This window comes from Ovis canadensis, chromosome 6, assembly GCF_042477335.2.
Source record: "Ovis canadensis isolate MfBH-ARS-UI-01 breed Bighorn chromosome 6, ARS-UI_OviCan_v2, whole genome shotgun sequence".
In the NCBI taxonomy this organism is placed as follows: Eukaryota; Metazoa; Chordata; class Mammalia; order Artiodactyla; family Bovidae; genus Ovis; species Ovis canadensis.
Window position 1 is genome coordinate 101,745,203 of NC_091250.1, and position 26,230 is coordinate 101,771,432.

The following is a 26,230-nucleotide window of genomic DNA, read 5'->3' on the forward strand; positions in this document are numbered from 1 at the left end:
TCTACCTAAAGAAACTAAAGACCTATATATAGAAAGCTATAAAACACTGGTGAAAGAAATCAAAGAGGACACTAATAGATGGAGAAATATACCATGTTCATAGATTGGAAGAATCAATATAGTGAAAATGAGTATACTACCCAAAGCAATCTATAGATTCAATGCAATCCCTATCAAGCTACCAGAGGTATTTTTCACAGAGCTAGAACAAATAATTTCACAATTTGTATGGAAATACAAAAGACCTCAAATAGCCAAAGCAATCTTGAGAAAGAAGAATGGAACTGGAAGAATCAACCTGCCTGACTTTAGGCTCTACGACAAAGCCACAGTCATCAAGACAGTATGGTACTGGCACAAAGACAGAAATATAGATCAATGGAACAAAATAGAAAGCCCAGAGATAAATCCATGCGCCTATGGACACCTTATCTTTGACAAAGGAGGCAAGAATATACAATGGAGAAAAGACAATCTCTTTAACAAGTGGTGCTGGGAAAACTGAGCAACCACTGGTAAAAGAATGAAACTATAACACTTTCTAACACCATACACAAAAATAAACTCAAAATGGATTAAAGATCTAAGCGTAAGACCAGAAACTATAAAACTCCTAGAGGAGAACATAGGCAAAACCCTCTCCGACATACGTCACAGCAGGATCCTCTATGACCCACCTCACAGAATAGTGGAAATAAAAGCAAAAATAAATAAATAGGACCTAATTAAGCTTAAAAGCTTCTGCACAACAAAGGAAACTATAAGCAAGGTGAAAAGACAGCCTTCAGAATGGGAGAAAATAATAGCAAATGAAGCAACTGACAAACAACTAATCTCAAAAATATACAAGCAACTCCTGCAGCTCAACTCAAGAAAAATAAACGACCCAATCAAAAAATGGGCCAAAGAACTAAATAGACATTTCTCCAAAGAAGACATACAGATGGCTAACAAACACATGAAAAGATGCTCAACGTCACTCATTATCAGAGAAATGCAAATCAAAACCATAATGAGATACCATTTCACGCCAGTCAGAATGTTTGTGATCCAAAAGTCTACAAGCAATAAATGCTGGAGAGGGTGTGGAGAAAAAGGAACCCTCTTACACTGTTGGTGGGAATGCAAACTAGTACAGCCACTATGGAGAACAATGTGGAGGGTCCTTAAAAAACTGGAAATAAAACTGCCTTATGACCCAGCAATCCCACTGCTGGGCATACATACCTAGGAAATCAGAATTGAAAGAGACACGTTTACCCCAATGTTTGTCGCAGCACTGTTTATGATAGCCAGGACATGGAAGCAACCTAGATGTCCATCACCAGATGAATGGATAAGAAAGCTGTGGTACATATACACAATGGAGTGTTACCCAGCCATTAAAAAGAATACATTTGAATCAGTTCTAATGAGGTGGATGAAACTGGAGCTGACTATACAGAGTGAAGTAAGCCAGAAAGAAAAACACCAATACAGCATACTAACACATATATATGGGATTTAGAAAGATGGCAATGATAACCCTGTATGCGAGACAGCAAAAGAGACACAGATGTATAGAACAGCCTTTTGGACTCTGTGGGAGAGGGCGAGGGTGGGATGATTTGGGAGAATGGCACTGAAACATGTATAATATCATATAAGAAACAAATCGCCAGTCCAGGTTCAATGAAGGATACAGGATGCTTGGGGCTGGTGCACTGGGATGACCCAGAGGGATGGTATGGGGATGGAGGTGGGAGGGGGATTCAAGATGGGGAACACGTGTATACCCGTGGCAGATTCATGTTGATGTATGGCAAAACCAATACAATATTGTAAAGTAATTAACCTCCAATTAAAATAAATAAATTTAAATTTTAAAATAAATAAATAAATAAAATCTTACCCTGAAAATTCCTTTCCAAACACATTTCTCTCTCTTTTCCATGGATGTTTATTATTACCACTGCTTTGTAGTTTTACCCTGTTTGCATTTAGTTTGCATGCTTTTGAACTTTAAATAAGAAATATCATCTTATATGTATTTTTAAGAAGTTGCTTTTCTTGCTCAGTATTGTATGTGAAATTTTTCTGTATTGATGGTTTATTCATGGTTTATTTTTTACTACTGTTTAGTATTGCATTAGATATATACATCGTGATTTACACAGCAAGCCTATTCATAGTGAGGTATTTTAGTTTCTTTTTCTATTATACACCATGTTGCTCTTATACACATGTTACACTTGAGATCACAAAGCAAAGGCAAGAGTTTCTCTAGAAGTGAAATTTCACATTGTTCATGACTTTGATGTCACTGTGTGTGTTAATTGCTCAGTCGTGTCCGACTCTGCGACCCCATGGACTGTAGCCCACCAGATCCTCTGCCCATGGGATTCTCCAAGCCAAGAATACTGGAGTGAGTTGCCATTTCCTTCTCCAAGGCATTTTCCTGATCCAGGGATCAAACCCAGGTCTCCTGCATTGCAGGCAGATGCTTTACCATCTGAGTTACTACTGCTGCTACTACTGCTGCTAAGTTACTTCAGTCGTGTCTGACTCTGTGCGACCCCATAGATGGGAGCCCACCAGGCTCCCCCATCGCTAGGATTCTCCAGGCAAGAATACTGGAGTGGGCTGCCATTTCCTTCTCCAATGCATGAAAGTGAAAAATGAAAGTGAAGTCGCTCAGTCATATTCAACTCTTAACGACCCCATGGACTTGCAGCCTACCAGGCTCCTCCGTCCATGGAATTTTCCAGGCAGGAGTACTGGAGTGGGGTGCCATTGCCTTCTTCCAAGATGGTTACATCAATTTATACTTTTAAGAAAAGTTCTTGAGGATTTCAGTTGTTCCATATTCTGGTCAAAAGCTTTGCCAGATTTCTTAATTTGTTTATTTTTTCCAATCTGGTAAATATAAAATGTTATCTCCTGGTTTTAGTTTGACTTTATCTATTTATGGATGAGATTTTAATGAACAAATGCATATAACCAATTCATATTTCCTTTTCTGCAAATTTCTTGTTCAAACTTTTCCTTACTTTTCTATTAGATTTTTATTTTTTCTGATTAGTTTTTAGGAGCAATTTTTAATAATCTATATAGTAATCTTCTGTTCATTATCTGAGTATTAAAAATCTCCTTCCAGTTGAAGAAAAAGGTAAGTATAGGATGCATGTCACATGCTATATTAACCTAAAGCCACAGGTATGTTAAAAAAAATGTTAATTCTTGCTGTGACATGAACTTTGCTGGTCACATAGCATGTTAAGGGTTACGAGGAGGGGAGTGTAAGAAATACATTCTTTACAGAATATGGTAAAACACAAACATTAAAAAAGATAGAGTAAGTCAATTGTAAATGAACTGCCTCATTTTTCCAAGAATGGATTTTGGCCTTGTGTGACTTCTAGTTTCCAAATTACTCCAGATCAAGATTGCAAATAACCCTATACTGAGAGAAAATACCCACTAGGAAGTCCATAAGCAGATTGTCCAAGAAAAGATCTGAGAATTTATGTAATCGGCATTATTTTTTTTAAAGCACTAATAGAATATTTGTAATCTTGGTTTTGTTTTACAATTTCAGCCAAAAGCTTCAGCAGTTTGGGAGAGGAAATAATAAAATGGTTCCATGTGATATGTTTCAGTTGTTATTTATATTTGAAAATACACTAGTTTAAAATGAATGAAACCTTGGACATTTTTGAGTATCACAGGTAAAATAATTAAAGATAAGCCTTTAACAGTGGTAGTACTGTGGGGCAACTAAACCTGCAGACCACAACTACTGAGTTTGTGAGAGGCAATGAAGACCCCGCACAGCCAAACACACACACACACACACACACACACACACACACACACACACACACACACACAAATAAAATCGTAGTACTTACGAAGGCTCGTTAATGACTGTTCTCAAGGCATTGAGCAAATCTGCACTTGTCATTGTGTTTATATTCACTTCCACAGCCGCTCCTTTGGCCTTCATGTGAGCAATGTTGTCAGGCTGATCAGCAAACATTGGGACTCCCACCATAGGCACCCCATGATAGATAGCTTCATAGATCCCATTGGTTCCACCATGAGTGATAAACGCTTTTGCTTTGGGATGACCTAGATTGGAGATTAGACGAGATGCGGGTGAGGATTTTGGGATACATGAAAGATTAACAGAATTGCAGAAAGACATGGGGTAAAAACTCTTGGATAACTCAATGAAGAAGGCAATATTTTCTATGAAAGCTGAGAACATGGGTAATTTCTACCTCAAAAATACCATGATCCCTGAAAAAGGCAAAATTAATCCCCTTTACATTGTCTGGAAAGACTTATTGAAAAGGTAATAGCTGAACTGAGATTGAAATTTAAAGAATGATGAGAGTCTTAAATGAAGATCCCCTTTTGAGAATCAGAGGAAGTATCAATCTATAAAATTAATGACCAATTCTTTAATTATATTTGCTTCAAAAGTGCAAGTAAAATGTGGAAGTTTAAATATTTAACTTGTTTATTGAATTTCCTTGGTCTTACCAAGAAGATCATTCTGTGGTATCCAATCATAGAGCCGAGTATTGGCTCCTAACGTGGCAGGTTTCTTTCCTTTGTATCTCCATAAAACCTGTGGAAGACAGTACTTTAATTGTGAAGTAAAAACAAACAAACAAACAAAATTAAGGCATTTTAAGGCTATAGAGCTATTTAGAAATCACATAGTCCGTACCAGTTTTTTTATTTCTTTCTTTTGCTATTTGAAAGCCTGTGCTGAGGTGTTATATGAAGTAAACAGAAGTTTATAAAAGGTTCAAACAATGAACATGTTCATGTGTATCTTTTACAGCAGTTAACTTTAACTTAAAAATCATAAACAACAAATATGAAGAAAATTTTCCAAGAAAAAGTCTATACCAAAATCTGAAATCAGCAAATACCACTTGATATTCTGAAAGGGTAAATTAAAATTATAATTTGCAAGTTTTTTTTTAATTTAAGAGAACTAGATCATGTTCTAAGAATTTTTTTTATATTCAAGATATATCATATTTAAATCTATAACCGTTATTTTGTTTTCAAATATTTTATTGCTGACATGAATGCATATTACTTTCTTGTGCATAAAAATATAATTGAATAGAGAGGGTCATGAGCATAATGCTCTTCCATATTTCTTTGTATTTTGATAGGAATCGTCAAATGAGAGAAAAGCACAGCTTGATTTCCTACCTGATTAGCTCTAGGGCGTGACAGTAGTATTGCATAGCTTCCGATATTCTCTGCTTTCTTGGAATCAACTCTGTACCTCAGTTCTCAAATTGGGACAAGTGCAAATATTCTTCACTTTCATCATCTGCTTTAGTTATTTTTGATTATGATAAAGGTTGCATGGTAGTTGATCAAGAGAGATTTTATTCTAAGCAAAGTTGTAGCTGTCTGTGCCTGAGAGAGAGGCTGAAGATCCAGTGGAGAAGAATCTGATGGTGGAAACCAGCAGCTCTTTTCTAAAGACAGGATGCATGCATGTGCACTAAGCCACTTCAGTCTTGTCCAGCTTTTTGTGACCTTGTGGACCATAGCCTGACAGGCTCCTCTGTCCATGGGATTCTCCAAGCAAGAATACTGGAGTGAGTTGCCACAACCTCCTCCAGGGGATCTCCTTGACCCAGGAAGTAAACTTGCCTATCTTATGACTCCTGCATTGGCAGCTGGGTTCTTTACCACTAGCACCACCTGGGCTGCCCCCAGAGACAGGATATAGGTGATTTTTTTCAGGTAGCCTAAAAGGCTGACTCTTGTTTCCCAGGCTAAGGCTCCAAGGACATCCCAGGCAGGAAAGTGGGCATGGATGGGCATCACTAGTGCCATCAGCACTGAGACATTGACTTATTGAGTGACCTACCATCCCAGGTTGAAGGGGTGAGGGGTGCTCAAGTCCTTCTCCAAATTCCATGTTCTGAGCATCCGGCTCTTCCCTCAGTGGATGGCAGGTTGTACAAAAACCTGCCCATTCTTCTGTGCATAGCTGTAAGCTAAGTCGCTTCAGTCATGTCTGACTCTGTGTGACTCTATGGACTGTAGCCTGACAAGCTCCTCTGTCTATGGGATTCCCCAGGCAAGAATATTGGAGTGTGTTGCTGTGTCCGCCTCCAGGAGATCTTCCTGGCCCAGGGATAGAACCCGTGTCTGTCTCTACATTGGCACGTGGGTTCTTTACAACTAGCACCACCTGGTAAGAAGCATTTATGGGCAACTTCCCCACATATTTGGACTTCCATGGGGGCTCAGAGGGTAAAGCGTCTGCCTGCAATGCGGAAGACCCGGGTTTGGGAAGATCCCCTGGAGAAGGAAATGGCAACCCTTGCCAGTATTCTTGCCTGGAGAGTCCCATGGATGGAGGAGCCTGGTAGGCTACAGTCCACGGGGTTGCAAAGAGTAGGACACAACTGAGCGACTTCAGTTTCCCCACACAGTTTTCCTCACATACTTTAGAGTCCACATACTTTCTGTGATAGTTGAGAGGAACATATCAAAATAAAAGAGGTAGTTTGATAGCACTGAGATAAAGTAAAACTAATTGCCAGGTAGGAGGGCCTCATGACAAGTAAATTTACATAGTAATCATGTTTGTTTTACCCTCATGTTCTTCCTAAACTAGTCCTGTTTATTTTCTATTTCTTCACCTGCAGTCTCACTTCTAAAACCTCTTAATAGACTACTAGTACACGCCCTTTTAAAAAAGGTAAAGGCAAATAGTTAAAGGCAATTAGTTTTATTTCATCTCAGTGTTTGAAAACTACCTGTTTTGTATTGATATGTTCCTTTCAGCTATCACAAGAAGTCTGCTTTTTGGATGATGACTTATTGTCTTCCTTCCCCCGCCTTCCATCCTTCTTTCCACCCCTTCTCTCTTTTTCTTTCCTCTTTTCTCTTTCTTTCCCTCTCTATCTTTCTTCCTCTTTCTCTCTCTTTCCTTTTCTCACTTTTTCTCTTGTTTGTTCCTAAGGAGAGATGAGATAGAGGATTTGTTTATATTCCAATATTTAATGAAGTATCTTGCTAGGATGTTAACCACTTGTTACATAATTTTTTTTTTCTTTTGGGAACTCTTTATTAAAAAGTTCAGATTAAATGCTAATTGGTGGCAACTTCATTATCCGAACAGTCTAAACTAAAAAATATAGAGTTTTAACAGGGCTAATTAGTGCACTTACAATTATAGAGTTTCATGTACTTTAACATAAAAATATAAAGAGATGATGCTTTATGAGTGAGAGTATATAAAGAGTAAATATCTAAAATAAACAAAATCAAAGTTGATTAAATGTCATAAAGCAGAAAATATACACTGAGAACAACATTAGGATTTTTAAATGTCTTAAATGTAGAAAATTCAATTTAGAAAGATTAGGCTTCTATTTCTAAACCAGTCACACTCTGAGTCCTACTATAGCCTCGAAATGTTATTCTCTCTACTCTATGTGTAACCTCTCTTTTTCTGGACCTTGAAGCTGACATATCTGAAAACTTTAGGGAAAAGACAGTGCAAGTGGTAAAACTTCAAAAAGTATAATATTATTAGAGGAGGTTGGGAAGGAGAATGAGGAGTTAGTGTTCAATGGGGACAGAGTTTCAGTTTAAGAAAGTGAAAAACTCAGGAGATGGATGATGGCAACAGTTGCATAACAATGTGAATCTACTTAGTGCCACTGAACTGTAGCTAAATATGGTTAAAATTGTATGTTTCAGTTCGGTTCAGTTCAGTTCAGTTCAGTCGCTCAGTCGTGTCCAACTCTTTGCGACCCCATGAATCACAGCACACCAGGCCTCCCTGTCCATCACCAACTCCCGGAGTTCACTCAAACTCATGTCCATCGAGTCGGTGATGCCATCCAGCCATCTCATTCTCTGTTGTCCCCTTCTCCTCTTGCCCCCAATCCCTCCCAGCATCAGGGGCTTTTCCAATGAAGACCTGTGCTTTATCCAGCCGAGCATTTCTCAAGACGTACACTGCATATAAGTTAAATAAGCAGGGTGACAATATACAGCCTTGATGTACTCCTTTCCCTTTTTGGAACCAGTCTGATGTTCCACGTACAGTTCTAACTGTTGCATGAGGCGGCCAAAGTATTGGAGTTTCAGCTTCAGCATCAGTCCTCCCAATGAACACCCAGGACTGATCTCCTTTAGGATGGACTGGTTGGATCTCCTTGCAGTCCAAGGGACTCTCAAGAGTCTCACCACAATAAAAAGAAAAAAAAAAAGACATTTTAAAAAGCAGATGTAAAGCATTTAGCATGGTGCAAGGCATATAGGGTATTAAGAAGATGTGGCAAGAATACACAGAAAAACTATACAAAAAAGATCTTCATGACCCAGACAATCACAATGGTGTGATCACTCACCTAGAGCCAGACACCTGGAAATGTGAAGTCAAGTGGGCCTTAGGAAGCATCATTATGAACAAAGCTTGTGGAGGTGATGGAATTACAGTTGATATATTTCAAATCCTAAAAGATGATGCTGTGAAAGTGTTGCACTCAATAGGCCAGCAAATTTGGAAAACTCAGCAGTGGCCACAGGACTGGAAAAGGTCAGTTTTCATTCCAATGCCAAAGAATGCTCAAACCTCAAAATTGCGCTCATCTCATACGCTAGTAAAGTAATGCTCAAAATTCTCCAAGCCAGGCTTCAACAGTACATGAACCACAAACTTCCAGGTTTTCACACTGGATTTAGAACAGGCAGAGGAACCAGAGATTAAATTGTCAACATCCATTGGATCATCAAAAAAGCAAGAGTGTTCCAGAAATACATTTACTTCTGCTTTATTGACTATACCAAAGCCTTTGACTGTGTGGATCACCACAAATATGGAAAATTCTTCAAGAGATGGGAATACCAGACCACCTGACCTGCCTCTTGAGAAACCGTTATGAAGGTCAGGAAGCAACAGTTAGAACTGGACATGGAACAACAGACTGGTTCCAAACAGGGAAAGGAATACGTCAAGGCTGTATTGTCACCCTGCTTATTTAACTTATATGCAGAGTACATCATGAGAAATGCCGGGCTGGATAAAGCACAGGCTGGAATCAAGATTGCTGGGAGAAACAGAAATAACCTCAGATATGCAGATGACACCACCCTTATGGCAGAAACTGAAGAACTAAAGAGCCTCTTGATGAAAGTGAAAGAGGAGAGTGACAAAGTTGGCTTAAAATGCAACATTCAGAAAACTAAGATCATGACATCTGGTCCGGTCACTTCATGGCAAATAGATGGAAAAACAGTGAAATCAGTGACAGACTTTTATTTCTTTGGGCTCCAAAATCCCTGAAGATGGTAACTGTAGCCATGAAATTAAAAGACACTTGCTCCTTGGAAGAAAAGCTATGAAAAACCTAGACAGCATATTAAAAAGCAGAGACATTACTTTGCCAACACATGTCCATCTAGTCAGAGCTATGGTTTTTCCAGTAGTCATGTATGGATGTGAGAGTTGGACCATAAAGAAAACTGAGTGCTGAAGAATTGATGTTTTTGAACTGTGGTGATGGAGAAGACTCTTGAGAATCCCTTGGACTTGAAGGAGATCCAACCAGTCCATCTTAAAGGAAATCAGTCCTGAATATTCATTTGGAAGGACTGAGATGCTGAAGCTGAAACTCCAATACTTAGACCACCTGATGAGAAGAGCTGACTCACTGGAAAAGACCCTGATGCTGGGAAAGATTAAAGCCAGGAGGAGAATGGGACGACAGAGGATGAGGTGGTTGGATTGCATCACTAACTCGATGGACATGAGTCTGAGTGAACTCCAGGAGTTGATGATGCACAGGGAGGCATGGCGTACTGCAGACCATGGGGTCACAAGGAGTTGAACATGACTGAGCAACTGAACTGAACTGAAGGCAATAGGGTACATGTAACAACTTACTGAGGTATAGCTGTCTAAATAAATGACTGCATATCTAGACAGTTTCATCTGTCTGGGCCACTCTCCCATTAGTATATATGTTGATCTAGTCTCTTTATTTGGCTGTATGCTCCTTGATGGAATTGCATTTTCTGGGTTTTTTTCCCCATTACTAAGGTGACTTTGTTCTCAGATCTTTCAAGGAATTGTTCCTGTCCTCTTTGAAAGACCATGGTTGGGATGATGTATTCATTTTTCTGGATTGAACAGTATGGCCAGCAGAATAACAGAGAGATGAAAGCTGTGCTCCCTGGAGTCCAACAGGCATAATACTACCGTATACTCATTGTGTGGTCCTCAGCAGATTATTTCACTCTATAAGCCTCAGTTTCCTAGGATGTCTATGTGACCAGCGGAAACCACTACCTCATAATGGGCAATCTAAGAATTAAATAAGATTATGTGTATAAAGATGTAGCAGAGTATCTGGCATTTAATAAGTGCCAATAAATGTTAACTGATATGGAAAAATTACTAGAATCTTAACATTTCGTCTCTATTTCATTGAAAATAAACGACTTCATGAAAAGATGCATTTTCATGGTAATGTGAAGGTTCAGTAAGAGAGTGGTAAAGTATGTCCCTAATACATTTGAATCTTTTGAGACATTTTTACTGAAAGGTGGTGCCAGTTTTGTTCAATGAAGGATGAGTTACAACTTTTATCTAGAAAGAGGACTGATAGCCACCCACACTCTCTACAATTGCAAAATGACTCTGCTCACCAGGATTGGAGTTTATACTAACCTTTTGTGGAATCTGGGCAAGTGCTGAGGCAATGCGATTGGCTTTTTCTTCTGTGAGATTTTTGACCATTGACCCCAGAGAAAATACCACAATACCATCTTCACCTGAACTTTGGACAAATTCTTCCATTTCCTGCAAGGATAAGATTATATTTTATTGCATTATTAATTCAATGGACAGGAGTTTGGGCAAACTCTGGGAGATAGTGAAGGACAGAGAAGTGCAGTCGATGGGGTTGCAGATTTGACTGAACAACTGAACACATCAACAAAATTATATTTATTACATAAGTGCCAATCACAGGGGGAAAAAGGCTCTCTTACACTTCTAAATTGGAAGACTCAAGAGATGTGTGAGGGACATTGTTAGACTGATTCTGTCTTCTGCCATATAGAACCATCTAGTCTTGTTAGGAGGAAATATATTTCTGAAATAATAGCCTAAATATACAGTGGGCGATTACACAATAAAAACATGAAACCAAACCATTATATAAAATGAATAGGTGATAAAAGGCAGATGTTCTCATGGTACATGGAGCTATTACTCCCAGAGTTTAATTTCATGAGCCAACAGACCTGTCTGCAAACTTGTAAAAATATTCTTTGGAAGAAAGCCCAAAGAAGGATTCTGAATTAGGCTTTAAAAATGTTTAGCATCCCAGTTTACAGTCAATACCTTTTGAATAACTTTATCTAGCTTCCTGTTAGGCATTTAGGATATTTTCCTCATGTGTATTATTTCCCTGTTTAATATGGCTAAAAGGATTTTAAACAACTGCTATATATAGTGATATATTTGAAAAAAAAGATAATTCAGTGAAATTCCTGTTACAATCATCATAACACTTATGAGACAGTGCTTCTGTCTCACAAGGGTGTGACACCACATGCCCAAAATGTGAGTCTTAGAACAGAAGTAAATACATGTCTCTGCAAATAAAATTCTCTTGATCACTTGCATGCTAAGTTGCTCCAGTCGTGTCCAACTCTTTGTGACCTCATGGACTGGAGCCCACCATGGTGCCATTTCATCCTCCAGGGAAACTTCCTGACCTGGGCATTAAACTCACATCTCTTGCCTGGTCTCCTGCATTGGCAGGTGGGTTCTTCACCTCTAGCATCACCTGGGAAGTTGTACAAATTGGGGACAGCACAGTCTGGGATTGAGGTCTTCCTCACTCTCTATGTGAATGTCACCTTCTAGAGATGTGCCATCTCTTTGTAACTATTCGTGGTTATCCTGCAGTCACTGGTGTTTCTCAGTTAAAGCCTAGTAAAATTACCAAGGGAAGGACAATGCCATAAACAAAGGCAGATCGCTCTTTTTAGCTAGGTTAAAATTAAGAGAATATCTGATGTCCTAGGAATTGGTGGTTTATCTCTATGATTCATCTCCCTACATAGACAATGATTGAATAAAAAAAATCACACACACACACACACAAAGGCATAAACACACATACCTGTGTATAAAAATTATACTCTTATCCATTTGATTTGGTTTCTTAGTTTAATTTCATTGCTTTTCTATTTTGTGTATCCAGTGATTGGTATAATTCTTTCATGAGAAAGATAAGCCATGATTGGTATTCATATTACTGAAATATCTATATTAATAACTGGGTTTTGGAATGGAATATGTTTCCCCTCTTATGAAATATGTCTGAGCCATTTTTCTGAAATTGCCTGCATGTGAAAAGTGGGAGTGGAATGATAAATGTAATGATGTGGCAAGTGAGCCATGGAATATGTCATGCATCTTTCTGTACCTTTATTTATTTTAGATATTGGTTTCTTATCTCCAGTAATAACACTCAATGGAGCTTGTCTTTAACTATAACCTATTGGCATGAAACACATTCATAATCTGGAAGTGAAATTTTAAACTTCAATATCCATCTTTCCCTAAAGAGAAATCAAGAACTCTTATGGGAACATCATTTAACCTGCCCTCTTGTACAAAGAGTATGCTTGTTTATCTAAAACACAAGCAAATAAATATCTGTCTCTTTACTGCCTGTTGATGAATATAGTCAAGTACAATATTCTTACTTTGTGTACCTACTACTCTCTTTTTATTGCTTTCTTCTGATATTTCTGGCAGTCCTCATTTATTCTTTCTAACATTGGAATATGGGTGCATGATTTTCTTTTTTACTCCAAAAAAAATTCCTGGTATCATGGTCATAAAGAGCCAATTCAGCATTTCGGTTTCTCAGTTATATAATTTCTAATTTACATTAATGACTCCCAAATTTATTTCCAGTGTTCTCAGCTGAGACTGAAATCTTGTATTAACCAGATGATTTTTAGAAGTCTTCACCTGAAAATTCCTTTGACTTCTTAAAGTGAATTTGAAATTGAACATATCATTGTCATCTCAAAAAAGTTTTTTCAAGCAATTCTTTCCTGGCTCAGTAAAATCTACTGCTCTCCAAGAAGCCCTGTCTGGTTCCATGTCTTTCATCAACACTTAGCTTTTAGGAAAGCATCTTTATCACTCAAATGATCATAGTAAATGTCCCTGTTTATAACTGCATCATGCTTCTTAGGAAGACAGCAGCAGTCTCCTTAGTGATAGCCAAGGTTCTAGCTTCCTGTTTTTCAACCCAATGTCTACACTATGGACACACTGATATTTTTAACATGCCACTTGGAAGATTTCACCCTTCTAATTAAGTATTCAAGTAAAAAAAGGTAAAATTATTCTTAAGAGACTTCTCCTATGATTTTGAAAATAGACTTGAAGTAGAAAACTGAAGTAATTCAGCAGCAAGCATATCTCTGTCATTGATACTGCAAGCTTTAAAGGAAAATGAGGATATTATATAAAGTACGAAAGAGCTTTCCACTGTAATAGACCTACCTTAGGTAATGGTTTGGCCGGTTTACAATGCAATCCTCCTACAAACTCAAAATTTGGTAAGTATGGACGAGGAAATTCAAAATCCCAGTATGTCCTGATGAGCCAAATCTCTGCTTTCCCCATGGTCTCGCATAGTGTAGTGGGTCTTCCTGGAGAAAATGAAAGAAGTAGGCTTGAACTTATTAGCATACATATTTGCTGGGAAAAAATTGCACCACTAATTTTCTGATGTGCTATGAAGGAACTCTTGATTACTTATCACATTTAGATGTTAAAAGGAAGTGAAATTTAAAATATTAATGAAAGATGGAGGAAGAAAAGGAAGAAAGAAAGGAAAGAAAATAGAAAGGTAGAGAGGAAGGTATGGGAAGTGAGATGGAGGGAGAAAGAATGTTTGGGTAGTAAAAGAACAGTAGTATGTAAAATAACATAAACTCAATAAAATCAAATATAAATACAATTCTTTGACAAAAATAAGTTCTTTTAGGGAATAAATTCAATCAAAAATTTTAACCACAACTCCAAAATTTTAACAGCAACTACTGATGGATTTCATACTCATGGTTTCTCTCCAATTAAATGGCAGATGGCAGATTAGCTGCATCCTATTAACACAAAGGACCTCTCTGATGACTCAACAGTAAAGAATCCACCAACAATACTAGAGCTGTGGGTTCAATCCCTGGGTCTGGAAGATACCCTAGAGAAGGAAATGACAACCCATTGCAGTATTCTTGCTTGGGAAATCCCATGGACAGAGAAGTCTGGGAGGCTACAGTCCATGGGGTCACAAGAGTCAGACATGACTTAGCAACTAAACCACCATAAACACCAAATCAGCTCTCAGGGGTTTTCTAATTTCCAATTAGGACTATCCTTCTACCTTTCTGCTTGTTACAGTTTTGGATTCACGCTCATTGTTGAAGAATCCCACCAGTATCAATTTATCTTGTCTTGCTGAGTCACATCTCATTGATTTGCTATTATTTTCTCCATAGGAAATCCCTGAGTAACTTAAACCTAACACGACCCCCTTTGGAATGCAGATTACATGTGCATGCATTACTAGTATCACACATTTGAGTGTCACCTTGAAATGATGTTTTATGAAAAGGACAGATTCTAAATATTCATTTTAGGAGATTTGCAAAGAACAAGTATTTGCAAATTACTAAGTCAATCATTTGCATACACAAAAAACATGTGTTGCATCTAAGTAAAGAAAAATTCAGATGAGAATGTTCCTTTCTTAAAGATTCTACTCAGAAATGGTGCTTTTATGTACTCCAGGTTGAATAGCCTTTTTAAAGAACTGTTACTGTTTTGTAGTGTTTGGATATATGTCAGAAGTTTTATGTGCATATGTGTGTTCACTTGCTCAGTTGAAGTTATATAGGCAATGATTTAACTTGATAATAAAAAAGCCATTTCCAAGGACAGTTAGCTTGAAATTGCCAAAGACTGGATGAGAACAAAGCACCACAGTTTCCCCACAAACATGCTTATGTTTTTTAGATGTGTTGCTCCATGTGTGTGACATCCTGTCTTGATTACTAAGTCCTTAGGAGAAATTATTGTGCAAAACATTTTTGAAAGACATAGCTAAAAGTATTTTAGTATACTAAAGTACTTAATATACTAAAATTCTTAATTTGAAGCAGTTATGCGCAGTATGAAATACATATCAACATGAGAACAAAATTGTGCTAAAGTATGAAAAAGTTGTAAATTTCTTAAGACATTCTAAATGTTATGAAGACCTGTAAAACAAAAATATGGAATTGAAATTTACCACCAATCTGTTTTTCTGTTATTATTTTGTTACACAAAATGAATTATAAACACAATAGAAAATTTACAAATAATTGATCAATGGCCACTAAATTTGAATTACCATAGAAATACTGTTGCTATTTGAATCTATTATTTTAATCCTTCATGATGAGTCTACTGAGATACCTTTTAGCTTCAAAGAATTCTTAGAGGGAGCCTAAATGTATGACAAAATGCCATATTGCAGATGAGACAGATCTTTCAGTGATAACTCATGCAAGCTGTAGCTGTTAATCCAGAGACAACCTTATTAGGCTTCCTAATATTTATTTCTTTCTTTTAAAGACATGCAAGAAAACGAACATGTATGATTTCTGTATCACAGTCTATGAATTAATACTTTATTTTTTTTAGAGCAATTTTAGATGATAACAAAGTTGAGGGAAAAGTGGAGATATTTCCCACATATGCTTGTCTTCACACTTGCATAGGCTATCCAGTTGTCAACATCTCCAACAGGATGGTTCATTTGTTTCAGTTGATGAACTCACACTGAAACATTATAATCACCCTAAGTCCATGGTTTATGGAATAATTAACACCAAGTATAAATTGGGTGGTCTTAGACAAATAATAAAGACATGTATCAATCATTATGATATCATACAAAGTATTTTTACTGTTCCCAAATTATTTTGTGCTCTGTGCAATAATCCCCCACTTTCATCCTACACCTTGGCAACCATTGATTTCTTTGTTGTCTCCATAGTTTTGCCTTTACAGAATGAAGAGTTTGAATCATTCAGCACATAGACTTTTCAGTCTGGAATTTTACCTTCATAATATACACTAAAGGTGCTCTCATAGTTTAATGTTTTTCTGGGACTTGATAACTCATTTTTTAGAGCTAAATAATATTCCTTCTTTATTTTTATTTTTTTTTCTTTTTTTTTCCTTTTTTTTTTATTTTTAGTTTTTTATTTTTTAAATTTTAAAATCTTTAATTCTTACATGCATTCCCAAACATGAACCCCCCTCCCACCTCCCTCCCCATAACATCTTTCTGGGTCATCCCCATGCACCAGCCCCAAGCATGCTGCATCCTGCGTCAGACATAGACTGGCGATTCAATTCACATGATAGTATACATGTTAGAATGTCATTCTCCCAAATCATCCCACCCTCTCCCTCTCCCTCTGAGTCCAAAAGTCCGTTATACACATCTGTGTCTCTTTCCCTGTCTTGCATACAGGGTCGTCATTGCCATCTTCCTAAATTCCATATATATGTGTTAGTATACTGTATTGGTGTTTTTCTTTCTGGCTTACTTCACTCTGTATAATCGGCTCCAGTTTCATCCATCTCATCAGAACTGATTCAAATGAATTCTTTTTAACGGCTGAGTAATACTCCATTGTGTATATGTACCACAGCTTTCTTATCCATTCATCTGCTGATGGACATCTAGGTTGTTTCCATGTCCTGGCTATTATAAACAGTGCTGCGATGAACATTGGGGTACATGTGTCTCTTTCAATTCTGGTTTCCTCGGTGTGTATGCCCAGCAGTGGGATTGCTGGGTCATAAGGGAGTTCTATTTGCAATTTTTTAAGGAATCTCCACACTGTTCTCCATAGTGGCTGTACTAGTTTGCATTCCCACCAACAGTGTAGGAGGGTTCCCTTTTCTCCACACCCTCTCCAGCATTTATTGCTTGCAGATTTTTGGATCGCAGCCATTCTGACTGGTGTGAAGTGGTACCTCATTGTGGTTTTGATTTGCATTTCTCTAATAATGAGTGATGTTGAGCATCTTTTCATGTGTTTGTTAGCCTTCTTTAGATCTGCCACAGTTTATTCATTCACTACTTAGTTTCGTCCAAGTTTGGGCAGTTATGAATAAAATTTCTATAAATATCTATAAACATGCACATTTTGTGTAAGTATAAGTTCTCAATTCCTTTGAGTAAATACCAAGAAGTGTGATACCAAGAATTTGTTTACTTTTATAAGAAAGCACCAAGTGTTTCCCAAGTGACTGCACTGTTTTAGGTCCTATTAGCAATAAGAAGAGCTCCTGTTCCACAACTTGTAAGGTTTCTGAAGTTGTCAGTGATCTGCATTTTGGACATTCTAATAGATGTGCAGTGGTTATCTCATTATTTTTATAATCTGCATCTCTTTCCAAAAAGACTACATGGAGCATTTTTTATATACTTATTTGTCAAATATCTATCTTTGTGTACAGTTTGTTATTATCTTTGTCCCACTATTTAATCAGGTTTCATGATTTCTTCTTGGGGTGTAATAAATGTTTTTTAAAAACATTTTAGTTCTTTATCAGACATATCTTTTGCAAACATTGTCTCCTATTCAGTGTCTTGTATTTCTTTCTCTTGACATTGTCTTCCACTGAGCAGAAATTTCTAACATTTGTTGAGGATTTTGCATCTATGTTAACACCAAAATTTGTGTAAACTTTTTTATACAAATATAACAAGATTTCTTCCCTCATAATGTCCTTGTCTAGTTTTTACATTTTGATCATGCTGCTGCTGCTGCTGCTAAGTCACTTCAGTCATGTCCAACTCTGTGTGACCCCATAGATGGCAGCCCACCAGGCTCCCCCGTCCCTGGGATTCTCTAGGCAAGAACACTGGAGTGGGTTGCCATCTCCTTCTCCAATGCATGAAAGTGAAAAGTGAAAGGGAAGTCGCTCAGTCGTGTCCGACTCTTCGCGACCCCATGGACCCCAGCCTACCAGGTTCCTCTATCCATGGGATTTTCCAGACAAGAGTACTGGAGTGGGGTGCCATCGCCTTCTCCGTTTGATCATGCTATCCTCATAGAATGTGATAGAAATTACTCCCTCAGCTTCTGTCCTCTAGAAATGACTATAAAGTATGTCAGTATAATTTTATTTTTGAATTCATTTCTGCTACAATGTTTTTATCTCTTCTTTTTCGGTTTTTCTCAGGATTTGCATCTCTCTGCTTATAAAGAACATCTTTTCTTACATACTCTCTACTTTATCCATTAGATCCCTTAGCACATTAATCAACATTGATTTCAAACCTTGTTTTGATAATTGCAGCATTCTTGTCATCTCTGGTTCTGATGATTGCTCTGTCTACTCAAAGTATGTTTTTGACTTTTGATGTTCCTGGTAATTTTCACTTGATAGCAAGACATGATATACTGGGTAAAAGAGACTACTGTAAACAGGTGTTTGAAAGGCAGTGGTGAGTTGTGGAGAGAAGCATACTATGGTCCTAAGATTAGTCTCAGTATTTTACTGACTTTAAGCCTCTGTATTCTTCAAAACTACCTCTCAGTTTTTTTCTCCCACTTTATATGGGGCAGGATGGTCTGGAGTTTGGTATATCCTTTTTTTATCCAGTAGTCTAGAGGGCCTTGGAGTCAGGTATTATTCTTGCCTCAGGTCAGTTAGGCTCTGATAATCCCTAGCACATTGTGCACCAGTTAAATAGTTTACCCTGAGGACATGCTTGTTAGGATGAACAGAGGGCTCTGATTTCTTTCAAAATGATTCCTTTCCTTTTCCCCTAACTGGAAATAAAGGCTATTTCTTTGATTTTAATTATGAAAAATTGATTGAGCTCCTGGAAAGAAATCTCACAATATTGTGGGGACTCCCCTATGATCAGGTCATTAAGATCTTTTTTGTATAGTTCTTCTGTGATCCAGATAACCATCATGGTGTGATCATTCACCTACAGCCAAACATCCCGGAGTGTGAAGACAAGTGGGCCTTAGGGAGCATCACTACGAACAGAGCTAGTAGAGGTGATGGAATTTCAGTTGAACTATTTCTAATCCTAAAAGATGATGCTGTGAAACTGCTGCACTCAATAGGCCAGCAAATATGGAAAACTCAGCAGTGGCCCCAGGACTGGAAAAGGTCAGTTTTCATTCCAATCCCAAAGAAAGGCAATGCCAGGAATGTTCAAACTACTGCACAACTGCGCTCATCTCACACACTAGCAAATTCTCCAACTCAGGCTTCAAGAGTATATGAACGTAGAACTTCCAGAAGTTCAAGCTGGATTTAGAAAAGACAGAGAAACCAGAGATAAAATTGCCAACATCTGTTGGATCATTGAAAAAGCAAGAAAATTCCAAAAAAGTCTGCTTCTGCTTTGTTGACTACACTAAAGTCTTTGACTATGTGGACTACAACAAACTGGAAAATTCTTTAAGAGTTGGGAATACCTGACCACCTCCTAAGAAATCTGCATGCAGGTCAAGAAGCAACAGTTAGAACTGGACGTGGAACAATAGACTGGTTCCAAATTGGGAAAGGAGTATGTCAAGTCTGTATATTGTCACACTATTTAATTTCTATGCAGAGTACATCATGCGAAATGCCTGGCTGGATGAAGCACAAGCTGGAATCAAGATTGCCAGGAGAAATATCAATAACCTCAGATACACAGATGACTCCACCCTAACGGCAGAAAGTGAAGAGGAATTAAAGACTCTCTTGATGAAAGTGAAAGAGGAGAGTGAAAAACCTGACTTAAAACTCAACATTCAAAAAACAAAAATCATGGCATCAAGTTCCATCATTTCATGGCAAATTGATGGGGAAACCATGGAAACAGTAACAGACTTTATTTTCTTGGGTTCCAAAGTCACAGCAGATGGTGACTGAAGCCTTGAAATTTGGAAAAATTTGGTGTTAGAGAAGACTCTTGAGAGTCTCATGGAGAGCAAGGAGATCAAACCAGGACTGATGCTGAAGCTGAAGCTTCAATACTTTGGCCACCTGATGTGAAGAACTGACCCATTGGAAAAGATCCTGAAGCTTGGAAAGACTGAAGATAGGAGGAGAAGGGGATGACAGAAAATAAGATGCTGGGATGGCATTGCCAGCTAGATGGACACGGGTTTGAGCAGGCTCTGGGAGTTGGTTATGGACAGGGAAACCTGGCATACTGCAGTCCATGGGGGTCACAGAATCAGACACAACTGGGCAACTGAACTGAACTGTATATGTATATGCATATGTATAACTCAATCACTATGTTATATAGCAGAAATTATTGCATTTTAAATCAACTATACTTCAATTAAAAACAAAACAAAACAGTATTTGGAGTGAAAGCCAGCTTCAGTGATACAATCAGATAAGAGCTAGACATTTGAAAACTGCAAAGCAAAACCATTTTTTATTAGAAAAGGCAGGTGATTAAAAATAGAATGTACATAACTAGTGAAGTGAAAAATATACTGTTCCTAACATCTCACATTATAAACTCTTTCAAGTTTCTGCTTAATTTTTCAGTTTTCTATATTATACTCCTCCAAAAGTATAAAGCATACTAGGAAACTTCTCAGTATGACCCATCATGATGAAGCAGTTCTCATCGGACTTATTGAAGTTTTATCCCAAATTTATGAGAGATAGGAATACATGGTACTCGGGTCCAAAAGGAAGATGGTTTAAATTTTAAATCTAATATTCCATGATTTTCAAAATTTGTAGAGCAAAATTCAGACAAAATAAGCTATATACCAAATTTAATACCACTATTAATATGGCTCAGGTTCCAGACTATTACTAAAATCAGGCAAGAAGATGATCTTCCTCTTTTAACAAACATTACACTCACTTAACCAGTAAGAAATCAAACATCTTCTCTATGAAAACTCAGTGTATTAAACTTATTTGTGATATCCTGCATCTGACAAAAATACACATTCCATTGGATTGACATATATTAACATGTTTTATATTTCATTTTGTTTTGGTAACAATCTTTTAAGTATTGAAGTATCCTAAAAATAGAGGACTGTAAAGAAAGAGCAAGAAAGTTCTTGCATCTCTTCCCCAATTAGTTATTAAACCACAGTTCCTTGATATCAATTGTGGAGTTTTTGTGAAAGTGAAAGTTTTAAAAATATATTCCTTTCCTCTTCCTAGACTTTTCTGAAACCTCCTCAGCATCTTCTGATAATTACTTTAGAATGAAAAGCAGAGTCTCTTACCTAATACTTCACTGTAAAACTGGTCCCAAAGCTGAGGGTCATATTGTTGGAGCCAGAAGTCAAAGAAAATGGTAAACATTAAATTTTTTATCCTTTGCAGAAAGTTCATTTTGTCTGGTAATCCTGCCATGACAACAGGCACATAGGAAGGTGGAGATGGAATCTGCCCACAGTATTTCTCCATTGTGCCACCCAAGGAGAGTCTTAGTGTGTACACAAAAGGGATTCCCAGAATCTCAGCAATCAGCTCACCACAGGGCGTCACAGGGTCTATAACCATAACATTATAGTTGGTGTCCTGGAGTTTCTTCATGATTGTCTGGTTGTAGACAACACTCTCACAGACAAGTTTTAAATCTGCACTTATTTCAAGGAAAAAATCTTGAAGTTTCTTTGCTGATTGCCAGGGTGACAACGTTGGCATGACGTTAACCGATAGATTTAAAAATTCGTTTAAATTATTTTCAGCAGTCTCTTTGTCTTGTGGCACTGAGAATATCTCGAAGTCCAGTGTGGAAGGCTTGTTGTTCTCAATGAGAAAATTTTGTGAAGACACCAACACGGTCACTTCATGGCCTCTTTCCATGAGTTTCTCCAGAATAACCTTTAGATTGAGCCAGTGGCTCATGTCACAGGGCCACACCAGGACCTTCCCACAGAATCCACAGCCAGTATAGCAGAGCTGCAGCAGTAGAATTGCTGAAACCCATTTCTTGGACTTCATGACAGCAGCTCCCTCACACACTGCTCTGCAAATGCTGAATGCTTGTTGGGCACAAAATTGTAGTGGCAATTTAGACATTGATCAAGTTAAAAATTAATTTCTGGAGTTAGGTAACTTACATGCAGAGAACTTTGCCAGTTGTTAACTGGGTATGGTATTTGTTTAGGAGAAGACAGGAAATAGTTATATATTTTTGAGGAAATGATTGCAACCCTCTAGGAGTTTTAAACATAGACTAAAATAGAAAAAAATAATGTTTTATTGACATTTTAAAAATATGATAGAACCCATTTAAATATATCTAGCAAATAATATGGTGCATCTCATGGATCATGATGATTAATAATTTGGGGAAACACAAAAATGTACGTCTTGTCATAATGTTCGTGACATCCTAGCATGTGGATAAAACACATACATTGCCTAATATTGGAGGAATATGAATATACTAATGTACAAAGATACAGCATTTCAGGGTCTCAGAATATGCTGTCACTCTAATGTGAAGAAAATCAGACAAAGTTTCAACACAGAAGATACATTTCAGAAGCTGAACTCAGAAGCAAAGAATACAGGAGAAAGGCTTTAAAATTGAATAGAAGAAAAGAATAAAAAGATGAATGATATGTAAGTCATGGTCATTTACATATACAGTTGTTAGTTCAGTATGTATGGAGCAGAGGCTAACACAAAACTTCAGAAAAGGAAAATATTGGTTAAAATAGGACACTTTCGAGAGCCTTAAATGCTTACACTGAGTGCAGTTTCAATCTTCATAAAAAGATGTGTACCCAAATTTTCAGATCAGGTACAGAAAATGATCATATATGTCCTTCAATAAACCTAAACTGGCAGCTGAATATTATTTGAGTTGCAAAGAAATAAAGCATACATAAGTAGTTAAAATTAAATTTTAAGACAGCAGGATTTGATCAGCGTATCAGGGAGAATACAATATTGGTTTGTGAATAGAGGGTCTAGAAGGAGAGTCGTGACCGATAAGTGAGAGGTGCTCAGTCATTAATAAGGAAGTACTTGGTTTATACTCTGAGCAATCAGAGAGTGATAAGAACTCTAGTAAAATCACAAAACACTTAAGGAGTAGTAGTTGCAGAAAATGTTTTTGACCTGCCATGTGTCATTAACGACTGAACGTGTATGTGAATCTCAAGGGAGGGGAAATATTTAGGAGCACAGACTTTGTGTCCCATCATCGATCTGTATTTCAGTCCAATTCCAATTTCTCTTCAAAACGTTTCATACTTCCTGCCTTCAACAAGCAACTTTTAGCACTTATTTTATGCTGGATTCTATACCATGCACAGGGTCTAAAGAAACAAGCAAGATACATTTCTAATTCAAAATGATCTCATAGATTATTGCAGAAAATAAATTAGCCTGATCATTAATACTTCTCCGTTATACTTGAACAAATATAAGGGAGATGGATCATAGAAGGTATAGATGAAATGAGGAAGGGCAAAGCTCGTGAAGGAGGTTGCTTGGTGGAGGAAGACAACGATGAAATTATGTTAGTTAAGTCTTTAAGAGTCTGCTTAGTAGGTTGAAAAGTATTACTTTTAAGTGAAAGAGAATGTTAATGTATTTGTATTCTAAGAATTGTGACATAGTCATATCAAGGGTTATGTTCAGTTACAAAATAATACTCATTTCAATAATTTGAAAGAGACATATTGAAATTTCAAGTCCCTTGAGAGCTTTTATGTTTGGCAAAAAAAAAAAAAAACCCAAAAAATTCAGAGTAGGTTTGCTTAAAGATGCAAAGAATACTAGGATCAAGGATTGGGAGCTGTGTTGTGTTGCAGAATTAGGTTTTGCATAAAGTCTGTTAATGACTGGTGAAAAGCATAATCCAAAAGAGAATCAGAAAGTAGAAAGCTACAACAGAACCATAAATTCAGTAAGAGAAAACAGATAATGTTATAATCTTAGAGGATAAAAGTCATTTTATACAGGATAAATAGACCCAAAGTGATTAAACAAAGATTGATAAATGTATCTAATCACTATGATAAAGTTCATATGTTGTAAAAAAGTTTAAATGAAGTCAAAGAGAGAGCAGAGATATATAGTACAGGTTAGAAATTGACCTCAGTATACATGTTATTGGACTTCCCTGGTAACTCAGCTGGTAAAAAATCTGCCTGCAATGCAGGAGACCTGGGCTTGATCCCTGGGTTTGATATCTGGGATGGGAAGATCCCCTGGAAGAAGGCATGGCAACCCACTCCAGTATTCTTGCCTGAATAGAGAAATATCTCTAAGTTGTTTTATTATATACGAAAACTAAGGTAGAGCCTAGATTTTGAAGAATGATTCATTTTCATAAATTTAAAAGTATAGGCATATATTCACTTATATCCAACTGAAACATTTAAAATTCTAGATAAAATATAAAATTGCCCCATAAAAATTCATTTCTAATTTTCAAGAAAGTAAAAAGTCAGCAGACAGAATCCCTAAACAAAGTCAAGGCAGGAATTCTGGTGTTCAATCTTGTTGTTTCTTTGTAGAACACACCGTAGGTGCCAAGAGTGGAGAGAAGGAAAGTCTGAAGCCTTGCCAAGATCCTACACCCTCTGTATGTTCATGTAATGCTAGATTCTCAAGATATGGCCTCCCTTTTACAAACAAATTCACTTACACAGAAGTTTACAGCAATGATAATTGCTAGTCCTGACTTGGTGGTGTGTAGATGAAAAAGATCTCTTAGAATTCTTTACAGTCAATCTTCATATGGATTTCCAGTTCAAACTAGAAAAGCCTCTTTGAAGAAACTTTGAACCTAACTTCAAAGGTTCCCACTGATAAAATTTGAAGGTAAATAAGCACCTCCCTGTTAAAATAAAACAAGGCTTCAGGACTGAGAACCAACAAAAGCAGCAGAAGCCAGAAATATGAATTCAGCGATTTAAAATATTATTGTATGAAATGAAAAATAAAATTATTTTTTTCAATAAAATTAAGGGTATGAAAGCAAAGTCTGAAAATATTGGTAAGAAACAAGAGATTAAAACGAATAATTGTGAAAATTTGCAAAAGAAACAAAGTGAATTTCTGAAATTTAAGAATTCAATATATCAGATTTAAGTTAATGAACAGATTGAAGGGTAGATTAAGCACAGCTGTACAAATAAACAGTGACCCAAAAAATAAATCAAAAAATGTTATGTAGATTTGTTTTGAATAAAAAATGGGAGCAATGATAGAATGTTAAAGATGCATGAAGAATACACTAAGGCCTTTGAATCTAGTTATTGGTTTTGTCTACTCAGGACTTCCTCTTTCGAGTCTTTTTACTCTTTAGAGCTTGTGCATTTTCCATGCAGCCAGACTGCACAACTAAGCCCTAAATTTCTGTTCTTTTAAACACAAGCAATTATAAATTAAGTAGAGATTTCTGTATATCCTTCAGGATTATTACTATGCTTTTCTAAGAGTGATTTTCAATTTCCATTACTGCTGAATTAGTCATTGGAATTTTATTGTAAAGGATTATAAAAACATGTGCAACATATGATTAGTACGATTTGCAGTCTCACAGTATCTCCCTTCAAGATGCTTATTAATCACAAAGGGGAAAATAGGGAGAATCCTGGCAGACACACTCATAACTAAGTGATCAAAATATGGTCACTAGTAATAAACTGTCTATATGATGCACCTCTGATGCATTTCACTGTGAAGGACACAAGGTTACTTCTATAGTATTCTTACCCCGAATACATCATCTCTCCCTAATCACAAGAAAATACCAGAAAAACATTGAGGGATATTCTAAAAATTAACTAGCCAGTGCTCTTTAGAAAACAAAGACAGCCTGTGGAAACTGTCACAAACTGAAGAGTAGGGAGACTGGACAAGAAAATGCAAGGAGGAAACTTGGATTGTATACTGAAAAGAAAAAAGGATATCAGCAGGATAATTGATAATTTTTCATAAGAATTTCTAGTTTTGATAATTTTATCATGATTATCTAAAATATTGATCTTAAAAACCCAGTCAATTAAAACATCAGTGATTCCTTCTATATTTATTAATTAGAATTTAAATAATTTCCTACTATTCAATCACTTATTTATACTTTTATTGCTATAACTCAAAATGTATTTTTAATTA

The 26,230-nt window shown here is 36.9% G+C and overlaps 1 protein-coding gene across 4 annotated transcripts in view; it reads right to left on the reverse strand.

Annotated features, from left to right (window-relative positions):
• The window catches only part of LOC138442593 (UDP-glucuronosyltransferase 2A1), a 52,388-nt gene that overhangs the window by 4,138 nt on the left and 22,020 nt on the right, over positions 1-26,230 (reverse strand). For 2 of the 4 annotated variants that reach the window (XM_069594271.1, XM_069594267.1), the window contains 4 exons: positions 13,583-13,731; positions 10,715-10,846; positions 4,528-4,615; positions 3,891-4,110 (listed from right to left, as the gene is read on the reverse strand). In XM_069594271.1, coding sequence (XP_069450372.1) covers positions 3,891-4,110; positions 4,528-4,615; positions 10,715-10,846; positions 13,583-13,731 — 589 coding nt within the window. Of the gene's footprint in view, positions 1-3,890; positions 4,111-4,527; positions 4,616-10,714; positions 10,847-13,582; positions 13,732-21,366; positions 22,168-26,230 lie in introns of those variants that run through there. The other 2 variants (XM_069594270.1, XM_069594269.1) reach the window with 2 other exon arrangements.